The sequence below is a fragment of the Thalassophryne amazonica genome, chromosome 8 (assembly GCF_902500255.1).
Source record: "Thalassophryne amazonica chromosome 8, fThaAma1.1, whole genome shotgun sequence".
Taxonomy (NCBI): Eukaryota; Metazoa; Chordata; class Actinopteri; order Batrachoidiformes; family Batrachoididae; genus Thalassophryne; species Thalassophryne amazonica.
The window spans coordinates 55,110,279-55,137,389 of NC_047110.1; the positions used below are offsets into that span (position 1 = coordinate 55,110,279).

The 27,111-nt window shown below is 39.9% G+C and overlaps 1 protein-coding gene across 2 annotated transcripts in view; it reads left to right on the forward strand.

The window, feature by feature from the left end:
• Positions 1-27,111, forward strand: part of pde3a (phosphodiesterase 3A, cGMP-inhibited) — a 394,862-nt gene that overhangs the window by 227,111 nt on the left and 140,640 nt on the right. For both annotated transcript variants that reach the window (XM_034176288.1, XM_034176289.1), the window contains exon 2: positions 12,687-12,737. In XM_034176288.1, coding sequence (XP_034032179.1) covers positions 12,687-12,737 — 51 coding nt within the window. The remainder of the gene's footprint in view (positions 1-12,686; positions 12,738-27,111) is intronic.

Here is a 27,111-nt window from a genome sequence, read left to right on the forward strand (position 1 = left end):
AGATTAGGCTTAAAACTTTCCTTTTTGCTAAAGCTTATAGTTAGGGCTGGATCAGGTGACCCTGAACCATCCCTTAGTTATGCTGCTATAGACTTAGACTGCTGGGGGGTTCCCATGATGCACTGAGTGTTTCTTTCTCTTTTTGCTCTGTATGCACCACTCTGCATTTAATCATTAGTGATTGATCTCTGCTCCCCTCCACAGCATGTCTTTTTCCTGGTTCTCTCCCTCAGCCCCAACCAGTCCCAGCAGAAGACTGCCCCTCCCTGAGCCTGGTTCTGCTGGAGGTTTCTTCCTGTTAAAAGGGAATTTTTCCTTCCCACTGTTGCCAAGTGCTTGCTCACAGGGGGTCGTTTTGACCGTTGGGGTTTTTCCGTAATTATTGTATGGCCTTGCCTTACAATATAAGGCGCCTTGGGGCAACTGTTTGTTGTGATTTGGTGCTATATAAATAAAATTGATTTGATTTGATAAGCCGTGTAAGAGCTAATCAATGTAGCACCAAAAGCTACAGCTTTCTAACACGACACACAGAGTAAAGTTAAAGCCTTTTAAGAGAAAGGCGGTCCATGCTGATCATCAAAAAATAGACTTATTACACATTTAAAGTGAAGCGGTGTGTTTGTCTATTTTTAAAAACAGTGGTGGGAATATAGTAGCGTGGTGGTATATGTTAGCGGTCTAAAAATTATCGGACCAAAACCTATCGGGACATAATTGGTCCGATGATGATTTTCAAAGTTATCTGAAAAGCTAATCCAATAATGAAAACATTAGCTTCGATAATTAGCAGTTAGTGGATTAGCGGAACTGTGCCTACCACTGTTTAAAAAAAACACACGGTTTGGTCCGCTGGCTGTGCTCTGCTCTACGCACACTTTAAGTCAAGTTTTCATCTAGTGGGTCCAGAGTGGACACTGGCCACCTGCGCTTATGGTCTGGTGTGAGGAGCTCAGCCTTCCCCGCCTTCAATGGACCTTCCCTGCGCATGTGTCATTTCAGAGCGTCAACAGGAGAGTGCTGTGCCCCTGACACCTAGAAAGATCCAAAACTTGTAAAGATGTGGAAAAAATACATAATTACCCAGAAAAACAGGGATACACTAAAATTTGACAAACAGTCCCCAGTCTCTGCTTCCTCTTCGGAAGACGTGACGATGGGATAGAGAAGATCCTCAAAATATTCCTTCCACGGCCCGACAACATCCCCAGTCAGGGTCAACAGCTCCCCACCCGCACCGTAGACAGTGCCGGTGGAGAGCTGCTTCCGCCTCCTGAGGCGTCGGACGGTTTGCCAGAATTTCTTTGAGGCTGACCGATAGTCCTCCTCCATGGCCTCCCCGAACTCCTCCTAGACCCGAGTTTTTGCCTCTGCGGACGCACAGGCTGCAGCACGCTTGGCGTGCCAGTACCTGTCAGCTGCCTCCGGGGTCCCACTTACCAACAAAGACAAGTAGGACTCCTCCTTCAGCTTGACGGCATCCCTTACTTCCGGTGTCCACTACCGGGTTCAGGGATTGCCGCCGCGACAGGCGCCAGAGACCTTGCGATGACAGCTACGAGCGGCTGCATCAACAATGGAGGTGGAGAACATGGTCCACTCGGACTCCATGTCTCCAACCTCCCCCGGGATGTGGGAGAAGCTTTCCTGGAGGTGGGAGTTGGAGACCTCGCTGACACAGGGTTCCGCCAGTCGTTCCCAGCAGACCCTCACGATAAGTTTGGGTCTGCCAGGTCTGAACTTTGATGTGAGCTCAAAAACAATAAATTAATAAAAATGACTGAATTAAAAGGGTGTTGCAGTTTGTCATTGTCAACCTACCCACAGTTGCTGCAGTGTGTATGTGTGTGTGACAATTACTTCCACTTCTATATCAAATAGTGTAGGTCATTTTGTTTGGGGAAAAACTAAACTGCAGACTAAATATTGTCCTTTCTCAGTTAGTTCATCAAAGAATCATAAGATTACATTACATAACTAGAAGCACTCAGAGAGTGCAAACCTCCGCCAAGGCCATGGGGTCCCTGACGCCATAACATCTACACGCCGTGGAATCATTGAACCTAAAAAAAGTCTAACAATGATGTTTGCTCAGTAGTAAAAAAGTTTCATCTGCTGTGACTGGATAGCATGTATCCTTAGCGCTTGGCATCACAGTTTATTGCAACTTGCACCTTTCCCAGAAGCTACTGTCATCTGAGCACTGATGTTGATATTGCATGTGCTTATAAACAAAAACAAATAAGAGACAAAATTCAATTTATTATTCAACTAAACTGCAAATATATGAATTTTTTTAACATTTATGAAACACTTCTCTAAACAAGGCCATAGGGTCACTGACCCTAAAGAGATTCCCTCCTTCGCACAGTGATCTATTTCTTTTTGTCTCTTTCTCCAAAATTGTACATAATAATCATTAGATTATTAATATATAAACAAAAATAAATGTAAGAAATATTTCAATTTGAAAACAAATGCACCCGAACGTGATGACAGCTGCAACTGCTTAATGCTAACTTTTAACATTGAAAATGTCATAGACACGCTAACGCGTTAGCATCGGGATCCGGATCGTCATCTGGATCACCACTAAAATTTAATCACTTGTTCCTCTTGTCATTTCCAACCACTCCACAAAATTTCATCAATATCCGTTCAAATCTTTTTGAGTTATCCTGCTGACAAACAGACACAGACAAACAAACGCGACCGAAACATAACCTCCTTGGCGGAGGTAAAATTGTTTGCGTGTGTATTATGCAGACATATGGCTGAATTACATTTTTTGGAGCAACACAATTTTTTTCTTTTCAACTGCCTTTTCTATACTGTAAAGCGTACTATTGTGAGTGCCAGGAAGCCGCTGTTTATTGGGTTTATTTTACAATATAGGGTGACATTGTTATGTGTCGGCGCGGGTTGAGGAGCGGACCTGCGTCTGACGGAACCCAGCGCTAAAATAACCAGAAAGCGGTTCCAATAACAAAACAATTTATTTCTTCCACCCTTTGGTGCATAACAATGTGTACAAACTAAAACAGCGTCAGTTTGGTGGAGTGAAGGCTGGCACGCTCTCCAGCGCCTAAAAGGATCGAAGCCCGGCGCTTCTGGACTCACTGTTACCGCCAAACACCCCCCAGGTGGACACGACAAACCGACTCTCTGCGAAGGATAGAAGAGGTGAGGTAAGTCAGCAGTTACAAGCAATATCCTTCAAAAGGCACACACCATCAGCAACACATTCAGGTCTGTATTTAAGCTTTATGCAAATGAGCAGCTTCTCACAACAGGTGGAGGATCACCGGTCCGCCCACCACAGCAGTGAGAAGCGAGCTGCACAATTCTCATCACAATTCAAATATACTGCGTAACAAAATACCAAGTTACTATCAACATTTAGTCAAACACTTAATCACCTCTGATGTGTGCTGACAGCATGTGTCCCTCACCCTTCTTCCTTCTCAGGCACGATGTGTCAAACCCAGGCGCGGTCCTCAGCGTCTCACAAACGAACATCACAAGGTCGAGTTCCCGGCAATTCTGCTTGAATCACACATGGCTTAAATGCAGAACGCCATCTAATTATCTGCTTCAGCTGAAAGTCTTTAAGGTTGCATGTGAGCATCATCCACAGGTGCTGCACATAACGTTGATGAGGGTGAAGGACTCTTCTGCCAGCACCTTCTCCACAGACAAATCAGTTTTCATACCACCTGGAGAGCAAAGAAAAGAAAAGAACACCAAAATGTCCAGCCAAACCCCCCCAACACACAACAGACATAATGAATCTAACAGAGGGTGAAACAAAGGGCACAACTTCTACAAAGTTATTTTCCCCAGAAGGCACACTAGAGCTTTAGGACAAAAACAAGTCCATTTGTAAATTTTAGTGCTTTTGGCTTTGTTATGCTGCCTGGATGCTTTCCAAGAAAAAACAGGAGATAGCTCAGAAATCATTCATGGGTGGTTTTACATCTTCATGCAGTATGTTGGCAAGTTCCACCCTCCTCAAAGAAAACAAGAGAATAAATCTGCAACAACTTTTACTTTATTTAATTATTTTTCATTACTTTGTTTGTACATGATTAAATATGATAGCTTTTTCTGTATTGACATGTGCATTTATAAACTTATTTATGCTGTGAACTGTGAGGTTATTGCCTACTTTGATGTTTATGACATTAACTGGTTTCCATTACCCTGCAAATTTTGCATTTGGAATTAGAGTTAAAATGCGCTAAGTGGAAACGTGTATTTTAAAAAAAGAAACCTCTCACATATCACAAAATGTTCTTATACTTGCATGAAGTGGTTTTACAGGCAATTCTGAAAAGCCTGATTAAAAAAAATGCAATAGAAACACGTTGTCTGCTATTACAGGTCACATAAAATACAGAAAGAGTCATAAGACCTTCTAAAATATATTTGACCATATGTGTGGACCAAGTAAGAGATAGAGAGCTTATTAGAGTTATAAGAGATGTTGCTAGAACCACTGCATAAAATTGGATGAAAAAAAAAAACAATGAAATGAAAATATTTAGTGGAACTTACCCTTCCATTGCATTACTGCTGGAATTACAATTCTTGTGAGAGCCTTGCTAGAATGACAGCTAACATGAGAGGACAGAATCCAGGAGACGTGTCCCATCACTCAATGGAAATGTATAATTCAGCTTTTGTTTGTTTGTTTGATGTTGTTTTTATATAACATTCTGAAATTCGGTAATGGAAACCCAGTAACAGTTAATTTAGTTCTACATACTGTCAGGTAGCAGGTCTACAAATACTTGGATATTAAAGTTTTTGTTATTTTAGTTGTCTTTTATGTAGTCCAGTACAGGTGTAGAATTGCAATTATAATTTTTGCAATTTCTACAGATATGTCTTAATTTTGATAATTTATTTGCTTCAATGTCTTAAAAAAATTTTTTTTTCATGTTCTGAACCCACTTAATCTTGTTCAGAGTGATATTTTTTTATTTCATTATTTTTGTTGTATTTCACTAGTATGGCCAAAGCAGATTGTCACCCCACTGAGTCTGGTCTGCTTAAGGTTTATTCCTATAATCAAAGTTAATGCTTACCACTGTTGCCAGTATCATTGTTCATAGGGTAGGTCAGGCTCAGTCCTGTATGAATAAAAGAAATTTGATTTAAATATCTTTAAAAAATACAAATGCATCTAATACTTTAATAATGGGGTAACCGCAAACAAAAAGTGTTGTGTTTTGTTCATTGTCCATCCAATTTCAATGTATCATAAATGCCCTGAACCAAAGTTCACAGTCTGCACTTTGAGCTCATATTGTTTTTTTTTTTTTTTTTTTTTCTTTTTCTGTAAACTCCAGCATGCTGGTGTACAAGCCTATAACAACATACATAAAACGTTCTACATCCGAACATATGATGTTGCTGCTTTGTTTTTGTTCATTCATGCTAGCTTCAAATGGTGGACATAGTTTGATAGCATTGAAGGATTAATTGACTTTTTAGAATCTTAGTTATGTTAAAACTTTGATAACAAGCCTCTTAGTACAGTTCGTACCTTTAATGATTGATTTGTTGACCAACAATCCATTTTTGAAAAAATTGTTTAATCCATAATAGTCAATAGGGCAGCGGTTCCAAATGTTAAAAATGCATCTTGCACTAAAAACAGGTCAATGAAATGGGGCCATTTCATTCATTTCATTTGCAATTGTCTGTACATTTTGGAACAGTATACTTGTCTTTTAATACAAACGAGTGCTTTGAAAAATATTTAATTGTGGCACTTGAAAGCAGTGTTGGACAGTGATGATGTGTTTGGTGTTGTTTGTGCCAAAATCAGCTCCACTGTGGATTGTAAAGTCACTATTTCTGCTTTCTACTTCACTCACATTTGTGCTCAGCTTTGAGTGTAAAAGGGATGTGTTTTTTCTCTTCTTTTTTTTTTAATCCCAGGACATCAAATGCCACATGTAGATTTCTGTGGAGTCTGGATCAGACCATGGATATGAAAGACTGGCTTACATAAGAAAGAAGGTTTTTTTTTTTTATGTGAGTGCCTGGAGAGATTCACTGATATGATACTCTAATGGAGCTGGACCACTGAGGAGCCTCTTGGCAGCGTCGACATCGCTGTCATCACAGCGGTAAAGAAAAAGACAAACAGCTCACTAGCTGCCGACTGATAATCACATTTACAATAATTTACATCCAATTTAGTAGATATACTTGAGCAGTGACCCTGAAGGGCCATTTAATGAATCTGATTCATTAGAGCTTTTTTAAAAATAGTGTTTAAAGTGTTTGCAAAATCATTTACTCAGTGTTTCACTGAGAAAAAGATGTAGCGACAACTAAATTGACATTTTTATACAATTTAGTGAACAAATTAACTCTCACTGGAACCAACACAAAATGAACCAGTCGATTGTTCTTCTAATTGCTGAAGGGTCGTTTGCATGGTATAGTTGTTTTCATTGGTGTGTGTGTGTCTATGGACAAGATAACTCACAAATGGCTAGTTTAGACAAATTGATGCTAGTTTTTCTTGTTATTGCTAGTAACATTAATAAACATTAATTAACTTTTCAGTCTCTGTCGGCAAATTCGGGGCTAATCATCAGAGTGTAAATGGAGCGACCCGTCTCCGCTGTTTCACAGAGATTTTTTGAGAAACTGCTATGTATGCCAGCGTCACCCACCTCAAATCATAGTCTGAATGAGCCCTTAACAACCAAGAAGCCTCGCTAGGTCAGACTTGGTGGCAGTATTACTGGGATAGATCTCTAGCAGTGATTAGGTTTTGGAGTAGTTTGGTCAAGGTCAAGGTCATGATCCCAAAAAGATTATTATTTTTGTTGTTTAACTCAACAACCAAGAAGCCTAGATGGGTGATTTAAAGCGTATATTGATCAATAAAATATCTGTGATTGGTTCGTATGAATGATGTTATAATGATGTTACACAGAAGTCATATGATGAAGTCATACATTGTCAAAAACACCATTGCTGACACACACACACACACACACACACACACACACACACACACACACACACACACACACACACACACACACACACACACCCACACACACACACACACACACACCACACACACACACCCACACATATAGTTGTACATTTATATTGTGGTGTGGAGAGCACACAGGAATCAACCCTCTTATGCCTTTCATCTTCTCATTTTTAACAGTATTCCTTCAGTCTTTTCATTATTTAATAGATGCTGCTCTCACAATAAGGATGTCAATTTTATTTGCTTAGTCTTGAAATGGAAGCGACTGGAGTTTTTGCAGCTGTTTTGTATGCAGTCATGAAAAACATATAGCATTCACTCTGCAAGTTAAAGTAGACCTGCACTGAAATAAATGTGGTCAGATCTCAGAAAGAAATAGCTGATATGTATTTATAAGACCCTTATGAATGCAATAAAGTAAATCTGTAAGCCCAAATTTGTAATTCAGCGGAGAAATCTTCATTTAAAAATGACAAATTTGCAGCTACAATTTGGCACATCCACTTCAAATCAATCGCTCAAAGCTTTATTGCTAAATTTGATAGCCAAACCTCTCATATACAGTAGATATAAACCAAATCCAAAAAAATGACAGCAATCATTGATAGCAAACATCAATATATTTATCCACATTAAAGAAAATGACCTGAATATATTAAGAACTGGTGACATCATGCTATTCGTACTCTGTAATACTGTCTGACAATCAGCTGAAATTATACCAGTGTGTTTATAGAAGACCTTATAATAGTCTGACAGAGTAAAATTATGTAAAATTAGATCTCACATAATTTTGTCAAGGATGCAGGCCACAGTAGGTAGCTAGTGAGTTAGTTCATATTGTGATCTTTAGCCTTTATTTTCAATGTTTTTGGGTAATCTTTCACAAAAATGAAATGAATTGGTGCAGTACTGATTTAAGATGCAAACACTGTCATGGTCTAAAAGGCTATATAATGTTAGTATCCAGGTTAATCTAAAAACAGAGGAAAGCACTTCTTGTCTCCCCCTGAACAGGCAAAAATGTCATTACAAATGTCTGATAGCATGAGGAGGATCCCTACTAGGGATGGGTATTGATAAGATTTGATCAATATCGATGCCATTATCGATTCTGCTTATCGATCTGATTCCTTATCGATTCCCTTATCGATACCGCTTGTGAATTTTGTACTAAAAGTAGGCTTTACAGGTTTTCTATGTATTTCATTGAGTCTTAAAGTAAATAAATATGAAATTGGTCACTGTATCCTTGATCTCTGGACATAAATAAAAATAAACAAAATGGTGTTTCGCTTTGAATTTATTAATTCAGACTGGATTCTATCGTTCTAACTTGACTCGTCAGAGAGCCGCGCAGTGTTGGAGCTGTGTGAACAGAACGGAGGACGATTCTCATTTCTTCTCGCAACAAGACAGGAGTCTCAGTTAGTGACTTTAATCCACACAAAAGTGAATCACGATTGACATATTCAGGGATGAAAGTGGTGAAAAAACAAAAAAAGCTGAAACCGAAAATTACCCCCCCAACAACCACCCTCACGAAAATGTTTCAATTCTAGAAGCTCTGAAATGCAATCTGGGACTATTCCAGGTGATAAACTGGAGTGAGTGCAGCATACCATTTAGGTGAGGAAAAAAAAACAACTTTCCTTATTCCAATTCATTCCAGTAGTTTTCTGCAATACTAGGATGCAGCAGTTTTCTAGTTTTGGCAGATAGTTCTGAGGAAATCACTGAAGAAATTAACATATTGAAACATGGTTTGACCGAAACAAATTGTCATTAAACTTAAATAAGACCGGGATGAAGTGGAGGTATGAGAGTCACTAGGTGTTCACAGGAAACATTTATTTCTGTATGTATGTATTTATTTATTTATGTTCATTGTTAGTTGCTTTATATTTCTGTGTGTTTCTATTCAGGTTCTTTTTGTCTCTTTCTCTAAAATTTGTATATAATAATCATTAGATTATTATATAGAAACAAAAATAAATTTAAGAAATATACAATTTGAAAACCAAATGCACCCGAAGGTGATGACAGCTGCAACTGCTTAATGCTAACTTTTAACATTGAAAATGCCATAGACATGCTAACGCCGTTTAGCATCGCTCCCGTTTTAAGTTATGAAATACATCTATCAACTGTTTCGAGACCATAAAGGTCGGTTTAACATAGAAAAGGTAAATAATACTCATTGACGTATGCTCTTTAGGGTTTTAGCAGGAGAAAATTAAGCGAAAAAGAAAGAAAGAATAAACAAAGCAATAGATCGAAGCATGCTTCAATCTGCGAACCACTGCTTCGATTGGTTCAAGATTCAAGCAAAGCCGCGCTGCAGAAAAGTTGATTACGACCCACTGCAGGTCTGTAATCAATGTAGAGAAATGATCATTTTCCTGACAACACCCCCCAAAACAACGGCCACTCTGAAGGACCGATAACAGAATCGTTAAGCACAAAGCTTATTGATGTCGGTGGATCAAATAATTTCTTAACGATACCCGAAAGGAACCGGTTCTCGATAACCATCCCTAATCCCTACACAGTTAAATATGTCTATATTTACTTCAGATATACAGTAGTGTTCAGAATAATAGTAGTGCTATGTGACTAAAAAGATTAATCCAGGTTTGAGTATATTTCTTATTGTTAAATGGGAAACAAGGTACCAATAGAGTCAGTAGATTCTCACAAATCCAACAAGACCAAGCATTCATGATATGCACACTCTTAAGGCTATGAAATTGGGCTATTAGTAAAAAAAAGTAGAAAAGGGGGTATTCACAATAATAGTAGTGTGGCATTCAGTCAGTGAGTTTGTCAGTTTTGTGGAACAAACAGGTGTGAATCAGGTGTCCCCTATTTAAGGATGAAGGCAGCACCTGTTGAACATGCTTTTCTCTTTGAAAGCCTGAGGGAAATGGGACCTTCAAGACATTGTTCAGAAGAACAGCGTAGTTTGATTAAAAAGTTGATTGGAGAGGGGAAAATTTGTACGCAGGTGCAAAAAATTATAGGCTGTTCATCTACAATGCAAAATGCTTTAAAATGGACAAAAAACCAGAGACGCATGGAAGAAAATGGAAAAAAACCATCAAAATGGATAGAAGAATAACCAGAATGTCAAAGGCTCACCCACTGATCAGCTCCAGGATGATCAAAGGCAGTTTGGAGTTACCTTGTAAGTGCTGTGACAGAAGACGCCTGTGTGAAGCTAATTTATTTGCAAGAATCCCCCGCAAAGTCCCTCTGTTAAATAAAAGACATGTGCAGAAGAGGTTACAATTTGCCAAAGAACACATCAACTGGCCTAAAGAGAAATAGAGGAATATTTTGTGGACTGATGAGAGTAAAATTGTTCTTTTTGGATCCAAGGGTCGCAGACAGTTTGTGAGATGACCCCCAAACTCTGAATTCAAGCCACAGTTCACAGTGAAGACTGTGAAGCATGGTGGTGCAAGCATCATGATATGGGCATGTTTCTCCTACTATGGTGTTGGGCCTATATATCGCATACCAGGTATCATGGATCAGTTTGGATATGTCAAAATACTTGAAGAGGTCATGTTGCCTTATGCTGAAGAGGACATGCCCTTGAAATGGATGTTTCAACAAGACAATGACCCCAAGCACACTAGTAAACAAGCAAAATCTTGGTTCCAAATCAACAAAATTAATGCCTCGCAGATGTGAAGAAATCATGAAAAACTGTGGTTATACAACTAAATACTAGTTTAGTGATTCACAGGATTGCTAAAAAAGCAGTTTGAACATAATAGTTTTGAGTTTGTAGTGTCAACAGCAGATGCTACTATTATTGTGAACACCCCCTTTTCTACTTTTTTTTACTAATAGCCCAATTTCATAGCCTTAAGAGTGGGCATATCATGAATGCTTGGTCTTTTTGGATTTGTGAGAATCTACTGAATCTATTGGTACCTTGTTTGTCATGTAACAATAAGAAATATACTCAAAACCCGGATTAATCTTTTAGTCACATAGCACTACTATTATTCTGAACACTACTGTACATAACCTTTTAAAAACTGACGATTATACAGTTAGCCGCTCACCTTTTCATCCTAGCTGTCCATTGGTGGTGGTGTTCAGTGAGTCATGACAATGCAGCTGCAGATGAGGGGGGGGATTGTTCTGTAAAACAAAGCCATTCATCAGCAATGAGATGACTGCCAAAACATCTAAAAATTGAGCCCATGTAAGTCATCATTGATTGAAATGTGTACAAGGGCAGCACTCAGAGTTTATTCTTTCACCAAAGACTAAGATGACATATTTGGATCCATTTTACATCAATATGTGGATTCTTTTTGAGTGATATAAAAACACCTAGAAAATCCCTTGTTGTACTATATACTGCAGGATTACAGAAAGGGAAATAACTAATGCATTCACTTTCCCTAGGACAATCACAAATTTTGTAGGGTCATTCTTTTCATAGCAACACATATTTTTAGTAAAGCATCTTAAAAATGTGATTTACTTGTGTTCAACTAATTTCCAATTAATCAAAACAAACATAAACATAGAGGCAAAATAGGAACTTCTTGGCAGTGGAAATGATACGACCAAAATTGATTTCACAATTGCAGACCTTCAGTACAGGGAACATGTGACAGCAGTTTAATCAGACTAATATCTTATGGTGTTGAAAACAATTCTCCATTTATATGGTCCTGCCCACAACAAAAATGCTTCTCCAAGTTTCACAAAGCTCAGTAACAAAATGACTCGAAGTTGCAAAGTGGGCCTTTTAAAGACATTGTCCTCATTTACACATGAAATGGAGAATATTTGTACAGAATTTAGACAATTATGACTTGGCAAGCACAGAGAACCACAGTATCACAGAGCCTAACGCACTCGCCACCACCTGCCATTGTTGTTGGACCAGCATCTATGAAATTAAAAAATTACAGCTTCTCAGATCAGAACCATCTCACCACTGGATATGGAGACATTTTTTTTTTTTTTTCAAATGACATCTACACACATTGGATAAAACCGGAATTACTTCATGGACATAAGATACCATTTTTTATTTTTCACTTCACAGTGAATGTTAATTTAACAGTTGTAGCGGCTGGTGCAGAAACGGCACAGACAGACCCACCGGCCTGACTCTTAAAACCCACTGTTTTCCAATGTTTGCACTCCCAGCATGACACAACTCAGTGACCTCTGTTGAAACAGTAAATTACACCTGAATTATCAATTTGGCTGCGATACTGAGCTTCCTGGCTCTGCGTGTGCAGCAGCAATTTGTCATAGCAACATGTTGGGTTTCCCAGGGCTTCACAGTTCCCGGGGCAGAAAGCTTGGACAGAGGCCGGGGCCATAACGTTGACTTGGCTCTCCTGCATTTTGCTCTCCAAAGTGCACGAACTGTGACAGGCTCTGCAACGATGCATTTGGTGACGCGTAGGAAAGTGGAAAATGGTTTTACGAGGTTGTGTAAAATCCTCAGCCCCTAAGGCAGTGAACAGGGGGTAAAATAAACCAAAGCTGACTGTAAAATTGCATTAGACAGCTCATGGAGAGTGAAAAATAGTCGAGAGCTATTTTGCATGTATGAGCGCTTCTGTTCTGCCACATCCTCAAGTCTGATGATTCTGTCGTTTTTTTTCCACAGATGCTCTCCCGCTCCGAATGGGACCACAAGAGAGGTTCCAGAGGATCCCAGGTTAGTATGAGAGAGAAGAAAGAGACACATGACAAATAACAATAATGATAAACAGATGACTTCCTAACTACTGTCACATACCAAACCTCACCTGATACATGATGACATACAAAAAAGCAGCCTTTACCCACTCATTTCAGCTTTGTTTAAACAGCATGTTCAGAAGTGCTCCTTCCATCAGAGGCCAAGTTATACAGTGATGGTGTAAACAACATACTGTATGGCTACGATCTGGCTATCATGACTTATAAAAGTCTCTAACTATCCCCTGCTGGCAGTAAGACCAGAACTGGGATATAGATAATATACTGTAGATTTACACTCCATCTGTACGTGCATCATTCACGCTTTATTTTGCACATAACTTCAGCAAAATGCACCTGATTTTGACTGCATTTGAATAGGAAAACCTAAATGAGGGTATAACAGAAGAAACTGAATTTCAGCATGATTTGGTTTTACCAAGAGCCTCTTGAGACCACTCACTTTAATGAACAGATCATTGATTTTTGTAATGTATTAAGCTATTGGCAGCTGTAGGTTTATGTTGTTGTTTTTATTTGTTATTTTTGTCCTCTGGACTAAGGTCCATGGCAGAGGTGTCAAAGTGATTCCAGAAAGAGCCAAGAGGGTGCAGGTTTTCTTTGCAACCCACTCCACCACTCCACAGCTGCAGGAGTGACTGGTCCACTCTTGTGTTAATAAAAGCAAGGATTACAGTCTTGATGTCTTTGCGTGACAGGTACCCTTTTACTCTTGACAAAATAGTCATTCTAAAGACCCCCATGCCCCCCCCCCCCCAGAATAATATAAAAATAATATTAAAAATAAAATATACACAATGGTAATATAACCCTTGATCGTATGTGCATTGTCTTCTTTATAATTTGCAGCTGTTTAATTGGTATTCCAGTGAAAAGTGTGTGTGTGGGTGTTGTGTGTGTGTGTGTGTGTGTGTGTGTGTGTGTGTGTGTGTGTGTGTGGGTCCCTCCTCTGCACATATCCAAACCATCTCAGTCTCACGTCTGTACATCATCCAGCGTTCTCTCTCTCTCACTTACTTCAATCATCAGCTCCTCAAAATTTTCTCTCCACCTTCTCAACGCACTCTCCTCACTTGTCAGCACATTACCATCTGCATCTTTTACCACTCTAACCTGCTGCACATCCTTTCTAACTCTGTCCCTTTGTCTGGCCAGTCAGTACAAGTCCTTTTCTCCTTCCTTACTATTCAACTTGTTGTACAGCCCGCTATATGCCTTTTCCTTTGCTTTTGCCACTTCTCTTCTCGCCTTACGCAGCATCTCCTTCTACTCCTGTCTACTTTCTTCATCTCTCGGACGATCCCAATTCTTTTTGGCCAACTTCTTTCTCCTTATGCTTTCCTTGATATCTTTGTTCCATCAGCAAGTCTCCTTGTCTTCCTTCTGCTGTCCAGATGTCACACCCAGTACCTTCCTATCTCCCTCGCCACACCTGACATACTTTCCCATTTGTCCAAAATTGCTTCCCCTCCATTCAGTACCTCTCTCACCTGCTCAATGAATTTGACACAACAGTCTTCCTCTTTCAGCTTCCACCATCTTATCCTTTGTTGAGTTCTCACTCTCCTGTTCTTCACCTCTAAAGTCATCCTGCAAACCACCATCCTATGCTGTTGAGCTACAATCTCCCCTGCCACCACCTTACAGTCTCCACTTTATTTTAGCTTGCATCTCCTATAAAGAATGGAGTTCACCTGTGTGCACTTTTCTCCACTCTTATGTTACTCTGTGCTCCTTCCTTCTCTTAAAGTAGATATTCACCACAGTCATTTCCATCCTTTTTGCAAAAGCAACTGCTATCTGCCCTTCTACATTCCTGTCCTGGATATCATATCTACCCATTACTTCCTCATCACTTCTGTTCCCTTCACCAACATGCCCATTGAAATCCGCTCCTATCGCCACTCTTTCATGCTTGGGCACACTCCACCACCTCATCTAACTCACTCCAGAAATCTTTCTCCTTCCTCTCGCAATCTACTTGTGGGGCATATGCACTGATAATATTCATCATCACCCCTTCAATTTCCAACTTCACACTCATCATCCTGTCGGACACTTGTTTAACCTCTCTGAACATACTCTTCCTTTAAAAAGACCCCAACACCATTTCTCTTCCTATCCACACCATGATACATCAACTTGTACCCACCACCAATGCTCCTGCTCTTACTTCCCTTCCACTTGGTCTCTTGCACACACAATATATCTACCTTTCTCCTGTCCATCATATCAGCCAGCTCTCTCCCTTTACCAGTCATACTACCAACATTCAAAGTCCAGACTCTCACTTTCACCCTTCTAGTTTTCCTCCTCTCCCACTGTCTGTGGACAGATTCTCCTCTCTTCTTCGCGTAGCACTAACCCAATTTCCATTGGCACCCTGTTGGGCAATGGCACTGGGGGTGATCGTTGTTAACACGGGCCTCAACCAATGCAGAATGGAAATTAGATTTGTTCTCTACATGGTAATTTTGGCTTAATTTACGCCGGATGCTCTTCCTGACGCAGTCGTACTCATTTATCCAACCTTGGGACCTGTGTCGCCGACCGAACAGTCCCCCATAACAATCAGTCCACCCTGCCTTCACTGCGCATGTGTCATTTTGGAGCTCAGCAGCATCATTCCTGAGCATCACCAGGGATTCACTGATTATCACCTCATTTCTGCTTAAAGCTGCACTCCAGTCATTATCTGTGTCAGCGACAGATATCTGAAGCTTTTGTACAACAATCATTTCCACATAAATTCAGCATTATTTCATAATAAAAGATGAGGGAAGCGATCAGAACACCACAAAAGCAAGACGTGTTGCTGCGCCTACATCATTTCAGAGCGTCAGTGATGACTCATCAATTATTGCCTCATTTTCTTACTTAAAATGGCCTTGTTTCTGCTTAAAACTGACTTTAGAATGATTTAAGAGGTTTTACCTTGTCATCTAATGGTTAATAATCACATTATTTCCTTTGATCGCTTTGGGTGGAGTCCGTCTCAGATGTGCTCCTGTGGTCCCAAGTGACACATGCACAGTGAAGGCAGCGCGGACCAATTTCTTGGGGAGGCGGGGGGGCTTTCGCTCTGCAACACCATCATTCAGAATGTACTAGCTGCACATCCCATGTGGCTGCTTTTTATGTATATTCTTCTGACTACCAGGACATATATTTGTCCTGGTAGTCAGGAGGATGTATACTCAACAAAAATATAAATGCAACACTTTGGTTTTGCTCCCATTTTGTACGAGATGAACTCAAAGATCTAAAACTTTTTCCACATACACAATATCACCATTTCCCTCAAATATTGTTCACAAACCAGTCTAAATCTGTGATAGTGAGCACTTCTCCTTTGAGATAATCCATCCCACCTCACAGGTGTGCCATATCAAGATGCTGATTAGACACCATGATTAGTGCACAGGTGTGCCTTAGACTGCCCACAATAAAAGCCACTTTGAAAGGTGCAGTTTTGTTTTATTGGGGGGGATACCAGTCAGTATCTGGTGTGACCACCATTTGCCTCATGCAGTGCAACACATCTCCTTCGCATAGAGTTGATCAGGTTGTCAATTGTGGCCTGTGGAATGTTGGTCCACTCCTCTTCAATGGCTGTGCGAAGTTGCGACGACGAACTGGATTCAGGTCGAGACCCCGATGAGGACGATGAGCATACAGATGAGCTTCCCTGAGACGGTTTTCTGACAGTTTGTGCAGAAATTCTTTGGTTATGCAAACCGATTGTTTCAGCAGCTGTCCGAGTGGCTGGTCTCAGATGATCTTGGAGGTGAACATGTTGGCTGTGGAGGTCCTGGGCTGGTGTGGTTACACGTGGTCTGCAGTTGTGAGGCTGGTTGGATGTACTGCCAAATTCTCTGAAACGCCTTTGGAGACGGCTTATGGTAGAGAAATGAACATTCAATACAGGAGCAACAGCTCTGGTTGACATTCCTGCTGTCAGCATGCCAATTGCACGCTCGCGTCAAATCTTGCGACATCTGTGGCTTTGTGCTGTGTGATAAAACTGCACCTTTCAGAGTGGCCTTTTATTGTGGCAGTCTAAGGCACACCTGTGCACTAATCATGGTGTCTAATCAGCATCTTGATATGGCACACCTGTGAGGTGGGATGGATTATCTCAGCAAAGGAGAAGTGCTCACTATCACAGATTTAGCCTGGTTTGTGAACAATATTTGAGGGAAATGGTGATATTGTGTATGTGGAAAAAGTTTTAGATCTTGGAGTTCATCTCATACAAAATGGGAGCAAAACCAAAAGTGTTGCATTTATATTTTTGTTGAGTGTATATATAGAGTGAGGAAAATAAGTATTTGAACACCCTGCAATTTTGCAAGTTCTCCCACTTAGAAATCACAGAGGGGTCTCACAAACACCCCATAATGACACCATGAGAATGTTTTTTTTATTACTATTATTATTGCAAATTTATTAAACATGAAAAACTGAGATTTTGATTTTGAGGACTTTCATGTTTTTTTTTCAGGAGGAATCACTGTAGGACCTTTGCAGATATGTGCAGATGAGTGGGTCCATTAGTGTGTTTTTATGGAGTGTTTTTTTTTTTAAGTACAATGTTTTCTTAAAACAGGAATAAGAAAGTCAATCAGGAGATAAGTTGAGGTGGCTGATCAAATTCATCTAAATCTAGAAAAAAACAAAGGATCTTGCATAAGAAAAGACAACACATACAGTATAACTTGTCAGCATTAACAAGAAAAAGAGAGAAAATTACTAAGGTGATTGGCCGGCCACTAGCCCAGAAGTTAGATAAAGTTGAGGCCGTGGCTCGCACTGTTTCCTAATAAAATGAATTTAAAAGAGTAAAAAGCATAGCAACATACTATGCCAGTATGCTAGCTATACGAAAGGGAAAATAAGTGCATCTTAAGTCTGGACTTGAAAGTCTCTACAGAATCTGACTGTTTTATTGATGCAGGGAGATCATTCCACAGAACAGGGGGCACAATAAGAGAAAGTTCTGTGACCCGCAGACTTTTTATTTACCCTAGGGACACCAAGTAGTCCTGCATCCTGAGAATGCAACCCCCGGGCTGACACGTAGGGTTTAATTAGGTCAGCTAAGTAGGGAGGTGCCAGTCTGTGAACAATTTTAAAGGCTAGTAGCAGAACCTTAAAATCTAACCTCAGACGGACAGGAAGCCAGTCATGTACAAAGTCTGGCAGCAGCATTTTGACCCAGTTGGAGACCCCTAATTCTGGACTGTGGTAAACCAGAAAATAAAACACTGCAGTAGTCCATCTAGAAGAGAAAAATGCATGAATCAGGATCTCAGCAGCAGCTATAGACAGGATGGGACAATTTTTGCTATATTTCGCAGGTGAAGAGAAGCATCCATCCCATCCATACCATTTTCCTTCTGCTTTAAATCCGGGAGTCGGGTCGTGGGGGCAGTCAGTTCAAGCAAAGCCGCCAGACCTCCCTATCCACACACCACCTCCCCCAGCTCCTCCGGGAACCCCAAGGCGTTCCCAAGCCAGCCGAGAGATGTAAGTAAGCTTTGTTTTAAATTAAACAGTCGGAATTCCAACTGGTCCGCACAAGTTTCTAAGTCAGCTGCTAGGTGTCCTGGGTCCTGGGTCTTCCCCCGGGGCCTCCTCCCAATGGGACGTGCCCGGAACACCTCTCCAGCGAGGCGTCCAGGAGGCATCCGGAAAAGATGCCCGAGCCACCTCAACTGACTCCTTTCGATGTGGAGGAGCAGCGGCTCAACTCCGAACTCCTGCCGAGTGACCGAGCTCATCACCCTATCGCTAAGGGAGCACCCAGCCACCCTGTGGAGGAAACTCATCTCGGCCGCTTGTACTCGCGATCTCGTTCTTTCGGTCATCAATCAATCAATGAATTTTATTTATATAGCGCCAAATCACAACAAACAGTTGCCCCAAGGCGCTTTATATTGTAAGGCAAGGCCATACAATAATTACGTAAAACCCCAACGGTCAAAACGACCCCCTGTGAGCAAGCACTTGGCGACAGTGGGAAGGAAAAACTCCCTTTTAACAGGAAGAAACCTCCAGCAGAACCAGGCTCAGGGAGGGGCAGTCTTCTGCTGGGACTGGTTGGGGCTGAGGGAGAGAACCAGGAAAAAGACATGCTGTGGAGGGGAGCAGAGATCAATCACTAATGATTAAATGCAGAGTGGTGCATACAGAGCAACAAGAGAAAGAAACACTCAGTGCATCATGGGAACCCCCCAGCAGTCTAAGTCTATAGCAGCATAACTAAGGGATGGTTCAGGGTCACCTGATCCAGCCTTAACTATAAGCTTTAGCAAAAAGGAAAGTTTTAAGCCTAATCTTAAAAGTAGAGAGGGTGTCTGTCTCCCTGATCTGAATTGGGAGCTGGTTCCACAGGAGAGGAGCCTGAAAGCTGAAGGCTCTGCCTCCCATTCTACTCTTACAAACCCTAGGAACTACAAGTAAGCCTGCACTCTGAGAGCGAAGCACTCTATTGGGGTGATATGGTACTATGAGGTCCCTAAGATAAGATGGGACCTGATTATTCAAAACCTTATAAGTAAGAAGAAGAATTTTAAATTCTATTCTAGAATTAACAGGAAGCCAATGAAGAGAGGCCAATATGGGTGAGATATGCTCTCTCCTTCTAGTCCCCGTTAGTACTCTAGCTGCAGCATTTTGAATTAACTGAAGGCTTTTCAGGGAACTTTTAGGACAACCTGATAATAATGAATTACAATAGTCCAGCCTAGAGGAAATAAATGCATGAATTAGTTTTTCAGTATCACTCTGAGCAAGACCTTTCTAATTTTAGAGATATTGCATAAATGCAAAAAGCAGTTCTACATATTTGTTTAATATGCGCATTGAATGACATATCCTGATCAAAAATGACTCCAAGATTTCTCACAGTATTACTAGAGGTCAGGGTATGCCATCCAGAGTAAGGATCTGGTTAGACACCATGTTTCTAAGATTTGTGGGGCCAAGTACAATAACTTCAGTTTTATCTGAGTTTAAAAGCAGGAAATTAGAGGTCATCCATGTCTTTATGTCTGTAAGACAATCCTGCAGTTTAGCTAATTGGTGTGTGTCCTCTGGCTTCATGGATAGATAAAGCTGGGTATCATCTGCGTAACAATGAAAATTTAAGCAATGCCGTTGGCGTGCCAGTACCTGTCAGCTGCCTCCGGGGTCCCACTTACCAACAAAGACAAGTAGGACTCCTCCTTCAGCTTGACGGCATCCCTTACTTCCGGTGTCCACTACCGGGTTCAGGGATTGCCGCCGCGACAGGCGCCAGAGACCTTGCGATGACAGCTACGAGCGGCTGCATCAAATGGAGGTGGAGAACATGGTCCACTCGGACTCCATGTCTCCAACCTCCCCCGGGATGTGGGAGAAGCTTTCCTGGAGGTGGGAGTTGGAGACCTCGCTGACACAGGGTTCCGCCAGTCGTTCCCAGCAGACCCTCACGATAAGTTTGGGTCTGCCAGGTCTGAACTTTGATGTGAGCTCAAAAACAATAAATTAATAAAAATGACTGAATTAAAAGGGTGTTGCAGTTTGTCATTGTCAACCTACCCACAGTTGCTGCAGTGTGTATGTGTGTGTGACAATTACTTCCACTTCTATATCAAATAGTGTAGGTCATTTTGTTTGGGGAAAAACTAAACTGCAGACTAAATATTGTCCTTTCTCAGTTAGTTCATCAAAGAATCATAAGATTACATTACATAACTAGAAGCACTCAGAGAGTGCAAACCTCCGCCAAGGCCATGGGGTCCCTGACGCCATAACATCTACACGCCGTGGAATCATTGAACCTAAAAAAAGTCTAACAATGATGTTTGCTCAGTAGTAAAAAAGTTTCATCTGCTGTGACTGGATAGCATGTATCCTTAGCGCTTGGCATCACAGTTTATTGCAACTTGCACCTTTCCCAGAAGCTACTGTCATCTGAGCACTGATGTTGATATTGCATGTGCTTATAAACAAAAACAAATAAGAGACAAAATTCAATTTATTATTCAACTAAACTGCAAATATATGAATTTTTTTAACATTTATGAAACACTTCTCTAAACAAGGCCATAGGGTCACTGACCCTAAAGAGATTCCCTCCTTCGCACAGTGATCTATTTCTTTTTGTCTCTTTCTCCAAAATTGTACATAATAATCATTAGATTATTAATATATAAACAAAAATAAATGTAAGAAATATTTCAATTTGAAAACAAATGCACCCGAACGTGATGACAGCTGCAACTGCTTAATGCTAACTTTTAACATTGAAAATGTCATAGACACGCTAACGCGTTAGCATCGGGATCCGGATCGTCATCTGGATCACCACTAAAATTTAATCACTTGTTCCTCTTGTCATTTCCAACCACTCCACAAAATTTCATCAATATCCGTTCAAATCTTTTTGAGTTATCCTGCTGACAAACAGACACAGACAAACAAACGCGACCGAAAACATAACCTCCTTGGCGGAGGTAAAAATTGTTTGCGTGTGTATTATGCAGACATATGGCTGAATTACATTTTTTGGAGCAACACAATTTTTTTCTTTTCAACTGCCTTTTCTATACTGTAAAGCGTACTATTGTGAGTGCCAGGAAGCCGCTGTTTATTGGGTTTATTTTACAATATAGGGTGACATTGTTATGTGTCGGCGCGGGTTGAGGAGCGGACCTGCGTCTGACGGAACCCAGCGCTAAAATAACCAGAAAGCGGTTCCAATAACAAAACAATTTATTTCTTCCACCCTTTGGTGCATAACAATGTGTACAAACTAAAACAGCGTCAGTTTGGTGGAGTGAAGGCTGGCACGCTCTCCAGCGCCTAAAAGGATCGAAGCCCGGCGCTTCTGGACTCACTGTTACCGCCAAACACCCCCCAGGTGGACACGACAAACCGACTCTCTGCGAAGGATAGAAGAGGTGAGGTAAGTCAGCAGTTACAAGCAATATCCTTCAAAAGACACACACCATCAGCAACACATTCAGGTCTGTATTTAAGCTTTATGCAAATGAGCAGCTTCTCACAACAGGTGGAGGATCACCGGTCCGCCCACCACGGCAGTGAGAAGCGAGCTGCACAATTCTCATCACAATTCAAATATACTGCGTAACAAAATACCAAGTTACTATCAACATTTAGTCAAACACTTAATCACCTCTGATGTGTGCTGACAGCATGTGTCCCTCACCCTTCTTCCTTCTCAGGCACGATGTGTCAAACCCAGGCGCGGTCCTCAGCGTCTCACAAACGAACATCACAAGGTCGAGTTCCCGGCAATTCTGCTTGAATCACACATGGCTTAAATGCAGAACGCCATCTAATTATCTGCTTCAGCTGAAAGTCTTTAAGGTTGCATGTGAGCATCATCCACAGGTGCTGCACATAACGTTGATGAGGGTGAAGGACTCTTCAGCCAGCATCTTCTCCACAGACAAATCAGTTTTCATACCACCTGGAGAGCAAAGAAAAGAAAGAACACCAAAATGTCCAGCCAAACCCCCCCAACACACAACAGACATAATGAATCTAACAGAGGTGAAACAAAGGGCACAACTTCTACAAAGTTATTTTCCCCAGAAGGCACACTAGAGCTTTAGGACAAAAACAAGTCCATTTGTAAATTTTAGTGCTTTTGGCTTTGTTATGCTGCCTGGATGCTTTCCAAGAAAAAGGAGATAGCTCAGAAATCATTCATGGGTGGTTTTACATCTTCATGCAGTATGTTGGCAAGTTCCACCCTCCTCAAAGAAAACAAGAGAATAAATCTGCAACAACTTTTACTTTATTTAATTATTTTTCATTACTTTGTTTGTACATGATTAAATATGATAGCTTTTTCTGTATTGACATGTGCATTTATAAACTTATTTATGCTGTGAACTGTGAGCTTATTGCCTACTTTGATGTTTATGACATTAACTGGTTTCCATTACCCTGCAAATTTTGCATTTGGAATTAGAGTTAAAATGCGCTAAGTGGAAACGTGTATTTTAAAAAAAGAAACCTCTCACATATCACAAAATGTTCTTATACTTGCATGAAGTGGTTTACAGGCAATTCTGAAAAGCCTGATTAAAAAAAATGCAATAGAAACACGTTGCTGCTATTACAGGTCACATAAAATACAGAAAGAGTCATAAGACCTTCTAAAATATTTGACCATATGTGTGGACCAAGTAAGAGATAGAGAGCTTATTAGAGTTATAAGAGATGTTGCTAGAACCACTGCATAAAATTGGATGAAAAAAAAAACAATGAAATGAAATATTTAGTGGAACTTACCCTTCCATTGCATTACTGCTGGAATTACAATTCTTGTGAGAGCCTTGCTAGAATGACAGCTAACATGAGAGGACAGAATCCAGGAGACGTGTCCCATCACTCAATGGAAATGTATAATTCAGCTTTTGTTTGTTTGTTTGATGTTGTTTTTATATAACATTCTGAAATTCGGTAATGGAAACCCAGTAACAGTTAATTTAGTTCTACATACTGTCAGGTAGCAGGTCTACAAATACTTGGATATTAAAGTTTTTGTTATTTTAGTTGTCTTTTATGTAGTCCAGTACAGGTGTAGAATTGCAATTATAATTTTTGCAATTTCTACAGATATGTCTTAATTTTGATAATTTATTTGCTTCAGTCTTAAAAAATTTTTTTTTCATGTTCTGAACCCACTTAATCTTGTTCAGAGTGATATTTTTTATTTCATTATTTTTGTTGTATTTCACTAGTATGGCCAAAGCAGATTGTCACCCCACTGAGTCTGGTCTGCTTAAGGTTTATTCCTATAATCAAAGTTAATGCTTACCACTGTTGCCAGTATCATTGTTCATAGGGTAGGTCAGGCTCAGTCCTGTATGAATAAAAGAAATTTGATTTAAATATCTTTAAAAAATACAAATGCATCTAATACTTTAATAATGGGGTAACCGCAAACAAAAAGTGTTGTGTTTTGTTCATTGTCCATCCAATTTCAATGTATCATAAATGCCCTGAACCAAAGTTCACAGTCTGCACTTTGAGCTCATATTGTTTTTTTTTTTTTTTTTTTCTTTTTCTGTAAACTCCAGCATGCTGGTGTACAAGCCTATAACAACATACATAAAACGTTCTACATCCGAACATATGATGTTGCTGCTTTGTTTTTGTTCATTCATGCTAGCTTCAAATGGTGGACATAGTTTGATAGCATTGAAGGATTAATTGACTTTTTAGAATCTTAGTTATGTTAAAACTTTGATAACAAGCCTCTTAGTACAGTTCGTACCTTTAATGATTGATTTGTTGACCAACAATCCATTTTTGAAAAAATTGTTTAATCCATAATAGTCAATAGGGCAGCGGTTCCAAATGTTAAAAATGCATCTTGCACTAAAAACAGGTCAATGAAATGGGGCCATTTCATTCATTTCATTTGCAATTGTCTGTACATTTTTGGAACAGTATACTTGTCTTTTAATACAAAACGAGTGCTTTGAAAAATATTTAATTGTGGCACTTGAAAGCAGTGTTGGACAGTGATGATGTGTTTGGTGTTGTTTGTGCCAAAATCAGCTCCACTGTGGATTGTAAAGTCACTATTTCTGCTTTCTACTTCACTCACATTTGTGCTCAGCTTTGAGTGTAAAAGGGATGTGTTTTTTCTCTTCTTTTTTTTTTAATCCCAGGACATCAAATGCCACATGTAGATTTCTGTGGAGTCTGGATCAGACCATGGATATGAAAGACTGGCTTACATAAGAAAGAAGGTTTTTTTTTTTATGTGAGTGCCTGGAGAGATTCACTGATATGATACTCTAATGGAGCTGGACCACTGAGGAGCCTCTTGGCAGCGTCGACATCGCTGTCATCACAGCGGTAAAGAAAAAGACAAACAGCTCACTAGCTGCCGACTGATAATCACATTTACAATAATTTACATCCAATTTAGTAGATATACTTGAGCAGTGACCCTGAAGGGCCATTTAATGAATCTGATTCATTAGAGCTTTTTTAAAAATAGTGTTTAAAGTGTTTGCAAAATCATTTACTCAGTGTTTCACTGAGAAAAAGATGTAGCGACAACTAAATTGACATTTTTACAATTAGTGAACAAATTAACTCTCACTGGAACCAACACAAAATGAACCAGTCGATTGTTCTTCTAATTGCTGAAGGGTCGTTTGCATGGTATAGTTGTTTTCATTGGTGTGTGTGTCTATGGACAAGATAACTCACAAATGGCTAGTTTAGACAAATTGATGCTAGTTTTTCTTGTTATTGCTAGTAACATTAATAAACATTAATTAACTTTTCAGTCTCTGTCGGCAAATTCGGGGCTAATCATCAGAGTGTAAATGGAGCGACCCGTCTCCGCTGTTTCACAGAGATTTTTGAGAAACTGCTATGTATGCCAGCGTCACCCACCTCAAATCATAGTCTGAATGAGCCCTTAACAACCAAGAAGCCTCGCTAGGTCAGACTTGGTGGCAGTATTACTGGGATAGATCTCTAGCAGTGATTAGGTTTTGGAGTAGTTTGGTCAAGGTCAAGGTCATGATCCCAAAAAGATTATTATTTTTGTTGTTTAACTCAACAACCAAGAAGCCTAGATGGGTGATTTAAAGCGTATATTGATCAATAAAATATCTGTGATTGGTTCGTATGAATGATGTTATAATGATGTTACACAGAAGTCATATGATGAAGTCATACATTGTCAAAAACACCATTGCTGACACACACACACACACACACACACACACACACACACACACACACACACACACACACACACACACACACACACACACACACACACACACACACACACACACACACACACCACATATAGTTGTACATTTATATTGTGGTGTGGAGCACACAGGAATCAACCCTCTTATGCCTTTCATCTTCTCATTTTTAACAGTATTCCTTCAGTCTTTTCATTATTTAATAGATGCTGCTCTCACAATAAGGATGTCAATTTTATTTGCTTAGTCTTGAAATGGAAGCGACTGGAGTTTTTGCAGCTGTTTTGTATGCAGTCATGAAAAACATATAGCATTCACTCTGCAAGTTAAAGTAGACCTGCACTGAAATAAATGTGGTCAGATCTCAGAAAGAAATAGCTGATATGTATTTATAAGACCCTTATGAATGCAAATAAATCTGTAAGCCCAAATTTGTAATTCAGCGGAGAAATCTTCATTTAAAAATGACAAATTTGCAGCTACAATTTGGCACATCCACTTCAAATCAATCGCTCAAAGCTTTATTGCTAAATTTGATAGCCAAACCTCTCATATACAGTAGATATAAACCAAATCCAAAAAAATGACAGCAATCATTGATAGCAAACATCAATATATTTATCCACATTAAAGAAAATGACCTGAATATATTAAGAACTGGTGACATCATGCTATTCGTACTCTGTAATACTGTCTGACAATCAGCTGAAATTATACCAGTGTGTTTATAGAAGACCTTATAATAGTCTGACAGAGTAAAATTATGTAAAATTAGATCTCACATAATTTTGTCAAGGATGCAGGCCACAGTAGGTAGCTAGTGAGTTAGTTCATATTGTGATCTTTAGCCTTTATTTTTCAATGTTTTGGGTAATCTTTTCACAAAAATGAAATGAATTGGTGCAGTACTGATTTAAGATGCAAACACTGTCATGGTCTAAAAGGCTATATAATGTTAGTATCCAGGTTAATCTAAAAACAGAGGAAAGCACTTCTTGTCTCCCCCTGAACAGGCAAAAATGTCATTACAAATGTCTGATAGCATGAGGAGGATCCCTACTAGGGATGGGTATTGATAAGATTTGATCAATATCGATGCCATTATCGATTCTGCTTATCGATCTGATTCCTTATCGATTCCCTTATCGATACCGCTTGTGAATTTTGTACTAAAAGTAGGCTTTACAGGTTTTCTATGTATTTCATTGAGTCTTAAAGTAATAAATATGAAATTGGTCACTGTATCCTTGATCTCTGGACATAAATTAAAAATAAACAAAATGGTGTTTCGCTTTGAATTTATTAATTCAGACTGGATTCTATCGTTCTAACTTGACTCGTCAGAGAGCCGCGCAGTGTTTGGAGCTGTGTGAACAGAACGGAGGACGATTCTCATTTCTTTCTCGCAACAAGACAGGAGTCTCAGTTAGTGACTTTAATCCACACAAAAGTGAATCACGATTGACATATTCAGGGATGAAAGTGGTGAAAAACAAAAAAAGCTGAAACCGAAAATTACCCCCCAACACCACCCTCACGAAAATGTTTCAATTCTAGAAGCTCTGA